At 51.9% G+C, this 11,277-nt stretch overlaps 1 protein-coding gene across 1 annotated transcript; it reads left to right on the top strand.

The window, feature by feature from the left end:
- The first annotated feature begins 893 nt into the window (after positions 1 to 893).
- Tfap2c (transcription factor AP-2 gamma) lies at positions 894 to 8,687 on the top strand. Its single transcript, XM_027423237.2, has 7 exons — positions 894 to 941; positions 2,459 to 2,944; positions 3,063 to 3,114; positions 4,512 to 4,728; positions 5,124 to 5,242; positions 7,503 to 7,647; positions 8,402 to 8,687. The coding sequence occupies exons 1-7, from the start codon at positions 894 to 896 to the stop codon at positions 8,685 to 8,687; spliced, it is 1,353 nt and encodes a 450-aa protein (XP_027279038.1).
- The last annotated feature ends 2,590 nt before the right edge of the window (positions 8,688 to 11,277 follow it).

Raw genomic sequence — 11,277 nt, 5'->3', positions numbered from 1 at the left:
AGAGATACACCTTCGGGCGACAGCGGGACACGCCGTGGTTCGATTTATTCTGAGCAGGCTTTACGATGAGTTGCCTCTTCAGAACCGGGCGGGGGGCGGACAGCCGGGGACAGACTGTTCACACCTCCTCCTCTACCCCAGGGGCAGAACAATAAAGTACCCAGGGAGTGGGGAAGGGGGAGACTCGAGGGCATACTGGGGCTTCAGCAGCTTCCCAGCCCAATCCTCGAGTCTCTTTTGGAGCGGCTGGGGTGGGATGTCAGGGAACCCTGGGAGTTGAGACACCTCGGAATGAAAAGTCGCCAACTCTCAAGTGACATCCATCTTTTGGAGGATGGAGGAAGGCTCTAGAGGTGAGGAAATCCCGGTTGTCAGTTCTGACGGTCTCAGGTGTGCAAGCGGGCTGGCATAGGATGCTGCGTCCAGGTACCCAAGCCTGGCAGGTCTGCGATCGTCACTGACCGCCCACTGATGCCCCTGCTAGCCCCTCGCGACGCCGATCCCTGCAAGACGCCAGGCAGGGTGCGGGGCGGAGCTAGGCAGGGACTGGCTGGGGGCTGCCCCGCCCGGCGCCCCGGCTTCCGCGCCGGCCCCCGGGGAGGAGTTATGATAATTTCCTTCTCATTAATGCTTTCGGGTCCCCCGGCTATCGCCGGGACACACTGTGAGGGTGAGGCTTCTCCTGTCCACGGCTGAGGCCTCTACACACCCACGGCGGCCACATCTACACGCACAGCCACCGATGCGCGGCCAGTGACCAGGACAGCGAGGCCCTCGCGTGGCGGGGTGGCGGCAGACGCCTGGCCACCGTGACCCCGATTGTGGATTTACCGCTCGGGGGGTGGGGGGAGCCTGGATTTAACTGGCGACTGTTTTGGGGGACGCCGGACGCCATGTTGTGGAAAATAACAGATAATGTCAAGTATGAAGAGGATTGTGAGGTGAGCGGGGGCTAAGGGAACGTAGCCCCACCGGTTTGAGCAGTCCCCGGGCCGCAGGCCGAGGCTGGGGACGTTCGCGCGGAGCCCTCACCTCTGGGCGGGTCCAGGGCCAGTTCCCTGGACACCCCTTGGCCATCTCCTGAGTCCCTTGTTGTTGAACCGGGTCTTGTCCCTCGGGAACAAGGCCTGGCAAGAGCGTGGCAGACCTACCCGCAGAGCTCAGCAGTGGGTTCCTACGAAGCGCACGGCCCCCCTTTCCGTTTTCCCCGAAGAGCGCCCTGTCTCCGACTCTCAGACGTGGCTTTTTCCCACGAAGTCTGTCCAAAGTGTCCACGGAGGCCTCCTTGCCGGCGACACCTTTGCGGAGTCTTCTCCAAGGCAGGCTTGTCACCTGCCCCGCTACCTTCTCGGGAAAGGAAAAAAAAAAATCTAAACAACTGTAGCTTGGTTTTCAAGAGAAGTGGGGGCTGGGGACTATGGAGTGGGGGTGAGGCCAGACGGGGCCTTGAGCGCTCGCGAGTACTCCAGCCTGTCGGACAGGTTGAGCTAGAGTTTCGGAGAGTAGGAGGGAGGGGAGGCGACGAGCGGGAAGAGGAAGAAGACTCAGGCGGCGCGAGGCGAGCGCGGAGGAGAGAGGAGCCAAGGCGGCCAGGCTGCGGGAGCGCACAGCGCTCTCACGACCTCGAGGGGCTGCCCCTGCTTGCAGGCACGGGCGCTTCCGCTAGGGGGCGACAGTGTCCCGCTCCTGTGTCCCGGCTACCCTTGTGACCCCCCGGGACTGATGAAGACACATCTTTTAGGAATTAAGTCTGACCGCCTTGGGGCGAGGGGACGTGCGCAGGCAAAGGTTGCCCAATTTGGCAGAGCCTTTTCATTCCTTCTGCACCGGGATGTGTGAGAACCTTGACCGTAGCCGGGCTGGAAGACTTCACTTCCTAAGGCGCTGGCTAGCAAGGATCGCAGCTCCGGCCCCGCGTGTGTCTCTCCGGACGACCTTACCTATCTGACCTTACCTGGGAGTGTCACTTCCGCGGCGGTCTCGCCTTTAAGGGCGTGAGGGGGGATGGTCCTTAGGGCGGGGGAGGCGCGCTCTTCCCTGCACTGCGCATTATCCGCGCCGGCCGCCAATTTTGGCGCGTGGCTGCAACATGGGCAGGCTGGTGAGCGAGCACACTTTAAGCCGAGTTCGCCGCGCTCCGACCTCCTGGGGCGCGGGCTCCCGCCACGGCCGCGGCCTCTCCGGGAGGGTGGCCTGGAGCTCGCACTCCGCACCTCCGAGCGCCGCCCGCAGCCCCGCTCCTTCGTCAATGTGCCCGGAGGATTCGTCCCCACAGGTCTTAGACTGGTGGCTTACAACGAAGTCCCTGGGGCGCTTTGTCCCTGGGTGCCCTACGGCTCGGGGCGGGTCGAGACGGGTGGGGCGAGCCTGGTGGGGCGCTTCCGTGCCCCTCCCCTGGCTCGCCTGTTCGCTGTAGCAGGGTTTCGTCTTAACCGGGCTTCTGCTGTTTCTCTCCCAGGATCGCCACGACGCGAGCAGCAATGGGAACCCGCGCATCCCCCACCTCTCCTCGGCCGGACAACACCTCTACAGCCCCGCGCCACCTCTCTCGCACACCGGGGTCGCGGAGTACCAGCCGCCCCCCTACTTCCCGCCGCCCTACCAGCCTCTGGCATACTCTCAATCCACCGACCCCTACTCGCATCTGGGAGAGGCTTACGCTGCAACCATCAACCCCCTGCACCAGCCTGCGCCCACAGGCAGCCAGCAGCAGGCTTGGCCGGGTCGACAGAGCCAGGAGGGCGCTAGCCTGGCCCCGCACCACGGCCGTCCTGCTGGCCTGCTACCCCACATTTCAGGGCTAGAAGGGGGCGCGGTGAGTGCCAGGCGGGAAGCCTACCGCCGATCGGACCTGCTGCTGCCTCATGCGCACGCCCTGGAAGCCGCCGGCCTGGCAGAGAACTTGGGGCTGCATGACATGGCCCACCCCATTGAGGAGGTGCAGGTGAGCAGGAGGGAGGGGAGGGGGGCCTAGGGGAAGGCTACCTTATCGCTTCTCTTACCCTCCAGCCACTGCGCTTTTCCCCAAACTTAAAAGAAATTGTGATTTTTTTTCCCCCCAGAATGTGGACGATCCGCACCTGCTTCTGCACGATCAGACTGTGATTCGCAAAGGTAAACACTGACTGTTGGTGCGACCCCAGTCTGTGAAGTTGCCCCTCTTCCGACTAAGCGGGGGAGGGGGGGCATTAAGTGGCCAGCGTGGGTCATCTAGTGGAGGAGGAACCTGGCCTTAACTCCAGACTACTTTTGTACGAGTAGAAAGACGCAGTATTTTCTGACCTAAAAGAAAAGAGCTCTGAGGAGCTGTAAATCTTAAAAAGGGTTTTGGTGGTGGTATTTTTTGAAACGGAGCTTCATTCTGTACTTCCCTAGCTCAGGCATTACAGGTCAGAGACTGTATTCCAACGTGAAAAAACGAGACCAGAAAGACACAGAAACAGAACCTGAGTTTTCTGATTCTATGACAGTTTTTAACTGTTGAACAAATTGACACAATTTTACTTTTTAGAAGTAAAGTTTTATTAACCTTAGCTGGGGTGGAGAAGGCAATCGGTGTGGAGGTCAAAATCCAACCCACGTGGTGGCCCACTCCTTTAATTCCAGCATTCAGAGGCAGGCAGATCTCTGAGTTTCAGGCCAGCCTGGTTTTACAGAGTGAGTTCCAGGACAGTCAGGTCCACCAAAAGAACTGAACTGCTGGTTGTCAGGCTTGGGAGCAAGCACTTTTACTGCAGAGCCTTGTCGAGTGTAGCTATTGGAGAGGCCTTTAATTCTGACACTATTTAATCGGTTTCTCCTGATATACTGCCGTAATAAGGACAGCCTTTAGGGATTTTATAGGAGGGAGGGGATTGGGGAAATTGGATTACAGTGAGTGGGTACCTCTTCATTAAGTTGGGCACGTTACCAGTCTGTTTAAGGGGGGATGGAATCATTCTGAATTACAGGTAGCCGTGGACTTGAAATTGTGAACTACATCAGTAAATTGCGAGAGGATGGGGTTGGGAGAAAAACCGGGGTGGGGTGTGTGTGAACATATCTGAATAACCTTAAACAGAACCAGTTAATCTGTTTCTGAATTCCCTGGTGTCAGCTGCACTGAAGGATTTGGCAGCTGATCTAAATGAGTCCTGTGGTTTCAGTTCACTGATGGGGGAGGGGAAGGTGCCATTTATTTCCTATTGAAGCAGTCTTCTGAAAGCAAATGTTTTAATTAAACAGATTACTGTGGTGGCCAGGAACTGGGAGGAGGGGGAAAAAAAAAAACACCACCAACTCCACGCATGGAATCTCGACTAATTAAGGTTCCAGAGGTGTTAACTCACAAGTTCAGACTCCAGTCTTTGAAGACTGAATATGGCTTTTAAAAAGCTTCCCGGAATATGTCGTTCTGTGTGTGGACTTTTCTGCAGGCCGACTTCAGCTTTGGGTTGCTGTTTTGACGAGGCCTTTGCCCCCTCCTCTTCTAGTGACAGTGACAGGCACCCGTTCTGCTGTCCTCCCCACAGGACCCATTTCAATGACCAAGAACACTTTGGGCCTCCCCTGCCAGAAGGACATGGTGGGATCCGTCATGAACCCCAGTGAGGTCTTCTGCTCTGTTCCTGGAAGACTGTCCCTGCTCAGCTCCACATCTAAATACAAAGTGACAGTGGCTGAGGTACAGAGGCGACTGTCACCACCCGAATGCCTAAATGCCTCGCTCCTGGGAGGTGTGCTCAGAAGGTGATACATGCTCAGGACCCCTGGGGTTTGGGTAGTTTGGGCCTGGAGGTATTTTTAGCATTTATGTAACTTTCATATCTTAACACTGAATGCTAATCTTCGTAAAGAGAGCTTTTTAGTGCATTTCTTCTTTTCGAAAGTTCCAAATGCAGAAGGTGCCAAAACATCACTAACAGGTTATCATTTGGTTGAGATTACGAGGCGGCAGCAGCTTGGGGGGGGGGCTGTGCTGCTAGTGCTTTGTCCCCCCAGGGAGTTTCTTTGGGGACTGCTAATTGTGAAGGCTTTTCTGCACCCCTACTAGTGGCAATATTTGAGTTTTTTTTCTTTTTAGGGGGCAAGTGTGGTTTGTTTTTATATTCTTTGAGAGTAGCCAACATTCTTTTTTCCCACAGAGCAAAATCCAAAAACGGAGGCCGGTCCTTGCGGGAGAAGCTGGACAAGATTGGGTTGAACCTTCCGGCCGGGAGGCGGAAAGCTGCCCACGTCACCCTGCTCACGTCTCTCGTGGAAGGTCAGTGCGGCCGCCGCCGTTCATTGCTCACGGCTTTACGACTCTCCTGGTGAAACAGTTACCACAGAAACGGAATCAGTTTAGACTGTGTCATCACAGTGAACCCTAACACTTTACACCCTATGACATACATGATCTTTACAAAGCCTCTGACTGCTTTTATGTGTTGTTTGGGGGACGTCACTCAGAAAGGTGATGTTACCAGAATTTTGATTTCTCTGAACCTATGAAATCATGATAGAGTGGGGCAAGATTCTTTGTAAAGTGAACTAGCTTTGGGGGGTTGGAACAGTCTGTCAATGGTGCGCCCTTAAAAAGGCAGAATTTCTGTTTTCTAGTGTGTTTTTCTAGCTGTGGGGAGTCAGGATCATGCTCGGTGTATGCAATGGGCGCTGTGTCAATCTACCATTTCTTCCCTTCCATCCAAAGGGGATTTTTGGAGTGAAAGTCGTGGTCCACAAATGAGCCCCTTTAGCCATTCCTGAGGTCATAGCTGTGTAGGGTCCAGTTTTGAATGGAGACCCTTCCTCCAGCCTGGAAGGTGGCCAAGAATGCCATGCAGGCTGAAAAGGAAAGAAAGAAAGAAAGAAAGAAAGAAAGAAAGAAAGAAAGAAAGAAAGAAAGAGAAGGAGCACACTTACTGGAGCCAGAAATGGGGACTTGGGCCCCTGTGCTGTCAGCCTGCCCTGAGGATGGCCACAAGAAATGGCTGTCCATGGCAGAGCTGTCTGAATGCTTCGTTTCCCTTGCTGCATGGTGTGACTGCGGTGCTGAAGGGGACTTGGCAGAGTCTGTGCCCCCTCCGAATGCCCTTTCACTGTGCCTTTGGAGGTCAGGGCAACCAAAAGGCCTTACTGAGAAAAGCTGTTTTGCTTGGAGAATGGGGTGGAGAGTTCCTTACTAGCCACACCGAGGAGAGATGTTCTAGCAGTGACGCCTGGAGTCTGGCTCAGCCCCAGGCCTGCCTCTCCACTGGCCGCAAGGGATTTAGGAGTTCTCCCGACATGAACCCTGAAGCCAGGTCCCCTTTCGTTGTTTTGGTTTGGGGAGACAGGGTTTCTCTGTAGTCCTGGCTGTCCTGGAACTTACTCTGTAGACTGGGGCTGGACTTGAACTCCCAGATCCACCTGCCTCTGCCTATGGAATGCTGTGGTTAAAGGCGGGTGCCACGCCTTCGAAGAACCGGTGACTTTCTCCCCCTTACTCTGCTCCCACGCCCACACCCAGTCTCATTTCAGCCTAGACTCCCTTAGGAACCTTAGGCTCCCAGGTGCCTAGGGTGCAAGCTTGTCACATTGCCAAAATGGTGCCCCCCCCCCCCCGCCTGTTTTTGGTCTTTTAAGACTAGGTCTCCCATGTCCTAGGCTGGCTGGAATCTGAGTGAACTTGAATTCCTGAGTCTCCTGCCTTTGCCTTCCTAGAGTTGTTGGTTTTTTTTTTTTTTTTTTTTTTTTTGGTTTTTTGTTTTTTTAAAGGAGTGGTGGCCTACACCTTTAATCTTAGCACTGGGAATGATATCTCTTGAGTTCAAAGCCAGTATGGTCTACATTACAGGCTAATCAGGGATACAGAGTGAGACCCAGTCTTGAGAGAAAGATTGTAGATTACCACAGTGTGAGGCAGGTGGACTTTAGAGTAGATCCTACCGCCCCACCCCCCAAAAGAGGAGAACCAACTCCTAAAAGTCGTTCTCTGACCTCCACACCCATGCAGTAGCAGGCACTCTCTCATTCTCATACATGGATACATGGACCATTAACAAGAAGAGGCAGCCGGGCGTGAATAGCACACACCTTTAATCCCAGCAGAAGCAGGTGGATCTCTGTGAGTTCAAGGCCAACCTGGTCTACAGAGTGAGTTCCAGGACAGTCATCAAAGCTCCAAAACAAAAAGAGGGGAGGAAAAGGAAAAAAAAAAAAAAAAAAAAAAAAAAAACAAAGAGACTGGGCAGAGGTGTGGCACACTTTTAATACCCACACTTGGGAGACCCAGGCAGGTGGATCTCTCAGTCTCAGACCAGTGTGGTCTGGACAGCCAGGGTGGTTACACAGAATCCCTTTTCTGGACTGCTCCCCCACCAAAAATAAATAAAATAAAATAAACAATAAAAAAATAAAAGATAAAGAACGCCAGAAAAGGGAGCATCTAATGACAGTTCAAAGTGCCCCAAACCTGGTTTCACTTTAGAAGACAAAGTAACTGAACTGTACTGACCACAGCCATGCTCAACCCTAAACCTCTTGGGAACTGCTGATTACAGGCGAGGCCGTCCACCTGGCACGGGACTTTGCCTATGTGTGTGAGGCTGAGTTTCCCAGTAAAGCAGTGGCTGACTATTTAACCAGACCGCATCTTGGGGGACGAAATGAGATGGCCACGAGGAAGAACATGCTGCTGGCAGCACAGTGAGTATTTGGGTTGTGAGACCCCGAGGCTCAACCACAATTCTGCAGCTAAAGGGAATGGCAGCCTGGAGTAGAGCGTGGAAGCGGGAACCACGCTGAATTCTCCATCCCGGGTGTCAAAAGTGGAGGCTGCTGACTCAGCTCGCAGCAGTCTCGACACCCACCTTATTACATTTGCATATATTCAAGAATTTGTGTAGCTGAGTAGAGTTTGCCTGGTGTGCAAGAAGCTAGGCCATCCACAGCGCCACATAAAAAGGGAGCTAGCTGGTGTGTGGGGAGTGGAAGCGAAAGGAGCCAAAGGTGCAAGGTCATCCTTAGTTATGAAGTGAGTTCCAAGCTAGCCTGGGTTACTTGAGACTGGTCCTCTTGACCTTGGCCAGGGGGCTGGACTTAATCCACTTGTCTTCTCCCGGCAGCAGAGATGAAGTGAGATAGTGTTTGGGGAATTCGGGCTAAGTGTGGCAGAGAGATGTTAGTACGGGGCCGGGCATCTCACTCAGAGGGCTTGCCTGGCATGCATGCAGGCCGAGTTTGGTGCCCAACACTTCATAAACCAGGAGCAGAGGTAAATTCTGTGATCTCCGGTGCTGGAGAGGTAGACACAGGAAGACTATAAATCCAAGGTTTATAGTCTTGGCTCCTTAGTGGGTTCAAGACCAACATCCACCTTTTCAAGTTTATTCTGATAGGATCAGGAAGGATGTATTTTCTCAGGAGCCAGGTAAAGTTCACCAACCGACTGTCTTCACAGGCAAGTGTGCAAAGAATTCACAGACCTTCTCCATCAAGACCGAACACCCAACGGGAACAACAGGCCCGCTCCAGTCTTGGAGACGAACATACAGAACTGTCTGTCTCATTTCAGCCTGATAACTCATGGCTTTGGCAGCCAGGCCATCTGTGCAGCTGTATCTGCGGTGCAGAATTATATCAAGGAGGCTTTGATAACCATTGACAAGTCCTATATGAACCCAGGAGACCAGAGTCCTGCTGATTCCAACAAGACCATGGAGAAGATGGAAAAGCACCGGAAATAAAGAGCAATGCTTGGAGACCAGAGCCGGAAGGGAGAAGACCGAAGCCCCTTCACTGGGGCACCCTGGACCTGCCTAGTTGGAGTCTTTCTGATTGTTCTATTTGACCCTGGACAAACTATCCTGAAGCAATTTGGTCTGGTTCTTTTACTCATTAAAACATTTATTTTTTTTGGAAATCTATTCCTTCTTTGAAAGGTGCTATGAGTTTTAGAATCCCTTCGTGAAATCGCCCTGGGCTAACGAGAAACCCCACGCTAAGCTGAGCTGCTGACAAGGCAGATGGATGGGAGATAAAGGGATCAATCATAACTTATGTTTTTTTTTTTCTCAGTGTTAAGATAATGTCTGGCTTTTATGTCCTCTAAAATAATTTATCTAAAAAAATTAGTATTTATCTAGCTTTCCCGACCCCTCAGTGATCACACCTTCTGGTAGGAGGCAAAGGTCGATGTTCTTAGCAGCTTTTTACAGTGGTGTGTGACAGGCTTCCAGCCCCATGTTCAAAGGGGTGGGGGGTCTCCTGGTTCTAAGGAACTTGAGAGAGGGAAGCCTTCCGATTGTTTCATGTTTCCTTCCTCTTAAGAAAAAAAATGTTGAAAGTTTAACATTCTTTAGATAGTATTTTTTTTAATGACCTGTTCCTTTAAGGTATAGAAGCTTTATTTGCCTATTTATTTCATATCTTGTTTTTTTTTTCCCCATAAACTTGAAAAGGGTAGGCACACTGCAGTGCCTATCATCCCCAAGTCCCCCAGGAGGTTCTGTGTTGAGAAACTGTTGACTGTACAGATTTTATTTATGCATAATTTAATGGGATCTGTAAATACTTAGGACTTTTTGAGAAATGGGATTCGATTTTAATATTAACTTTTATTGGTGATGGGTAACATAGCGCCTCTAGATTTTATGCATATGCGCACAGGGTATTGAGGTTGAAGCAAGACTGCTCAGGCATGATTTAATTGGAGCTGTTGGGAAAGCAATATCCAATATCCAACCTGTTCTTAGGGCTGAACCAGAAGAGTAGGGTAAGCTTGTGTGGGTGAAGTGTGGATCGGGATTGAACTTCTATGCCTGTAAGTGCTCACTAAATAATTGTGTGTATGATACCTGTATAATAAAAATATTCTCGATAGAATCTGTGAAAGTCTGGTTCTGACCCGTTTTTTCCCCCCCGGGCTCCTAGGATGAGTAGGCTCCATCAGGGCTGACTTGAGACTGGAATGTGGCTTAGTTAATTATATAGATGGAGTATAAGGAAGCCTTGGGTGCTGTGGAAGAATCTTGGAGTTTTCTTTCCCTAATGAGACTGCTCAGCTACCCAGTGTCTTTCATGATCTCACCCTGTCCCTCAGTACCTGAGTGTCAGCACTGGGGAGTACAGGCAGGGTGGGACAGTTTGCCATTCAGAGGGGGTTAAATTTTTGGTTTTTTGTTTTTGGTGATGGGCCTCCAGTATGCTCAGCGTATGCTCTGTTGCCTTGTGGTACCCCAAGCCTGGGGCCACCGTTTTGAGAAGCTTTAGTAATCACCGAATAGGACTTTCACAGTTGCTGGTTGAATGGGCATGAAGTCTTCACTGGTGTCCCATGGGCAGGTCTTAAGGGGAGGAGATGACATCAATGAAGCCCCACCAGTGGTGACCTTGGGGCATCTGTGTTCAGTGAACAGGTAATTCTCCATCGCTGGAGACAGTCAGTGAAGGCTCTCCACTCAGGGTTTCCTCATTTTGTCTGACTGTGGGGTGAGTTAGAGGCAGTGCAGGGGCCCGGGGGCCGTGTGTTTGCTGGGCGTTTGGAACTTGGATGCGCAATGCCTGTGCTTGGTTTCTGGTTCAAGTGGCCTGGCATAGCCTCCAGGAAGTGAGAGGTTAATAGTTTGGCATGCATGGCTGAGCTTCAAAGGGAAGTGGGGGCAGGAGGATTTTCCACTTTGGATAAAGTCATGGCTTCAGCTCTTGTTCTTGTAATCCTTAATTCCCGACTCCCTCCCCGGGACACAGCCACTCCTGACTTCACATTGGCATGGGATGTTCTGAAGTCATTTAAGCACCGCCAACCCCATATTTGCTCTTGGCAGCTTGTCGTTGGTCCTGGTACATCCCCATTAAGTTGGATTTATCTGCTTGATACTTTAAGATCGAAGTTGGCTTTGCTTCCAAGCAGAGAGAAGAGGTCTTAGGTTGGCAGTTATTTCTCAATCAGGACTGAGGACACTGGGTGTCAAAAGGAAGTCACGGGGGCAAAGGCTGAAAGAATAAGGGCCATTTGCTTACCGGCAAACCTGGTTCGGGACCAGTGGGTGGATTTCAGAGACTGTTCATGCAGGCAGCCTGCTGGTAGCTCCCTAAAGTCAAACAACCAGAGAGCCACAGACAGGCTCTCATGCCTGGCCAGGTGCTTACTGGATACCCTTGGAAATGCAGGGGACAAGTTTTCCATATCTGGTGTCCAAAGCCTCTTGGCTGGTACCCTGTGAAGCAGGACAGTACATTCTCAAGGAGCTCTAGCCCACTAGAAAGATAAGGCGCTGTGCCTTTTGCTTCGGGTTGTCAAGGCCACTTGCTCTCCTGAGCAGACAGGTTTTTCTT

Source organism: Cricetulus griseus, chromosome 6 (genome assembly GCF_003668045.3).
Source record: "Cricetulus griseus strain 17A/GY chromosome 6, alternate assembly CriGri-PICRH-1.0, whole genome shotgun sequence".
NCBI classification, from domain to species: domain Eukaryota; kingdom Metazoa; phylum Chordata; class Mammalia; order Rodentia; family Cricetidae; genus Cricetulus; species Cricetulus griseus.
Note: the sequence above shows the minus strand (reverse complement) of the source record. Positions and strands in the feature narration are given on the sequence as shown.

Coding starts and splice junctions, on each gene's coding strand:
- Tfap2c (XM_027423237.2), top strand. CDS start 894: ATGTTGTGGAAAATAACAGATAATGTCAAGTATGAAGAGGATTGTGAG. Junction 2,945..3,062: donor ACCCCATTGAGGAGGTGCAG/GTGAGCAGGAGG, acceptor TTTTCCCCCCAG/AATGTGGACGATCCGCACCT. Junction 7,648..8,401: donor AACATGCTGCTGGCAGCACA/GTGAGTATTTGG, acceptor CTGTCTTCACAG/GCAAGTGTGCAAAGAATTCA.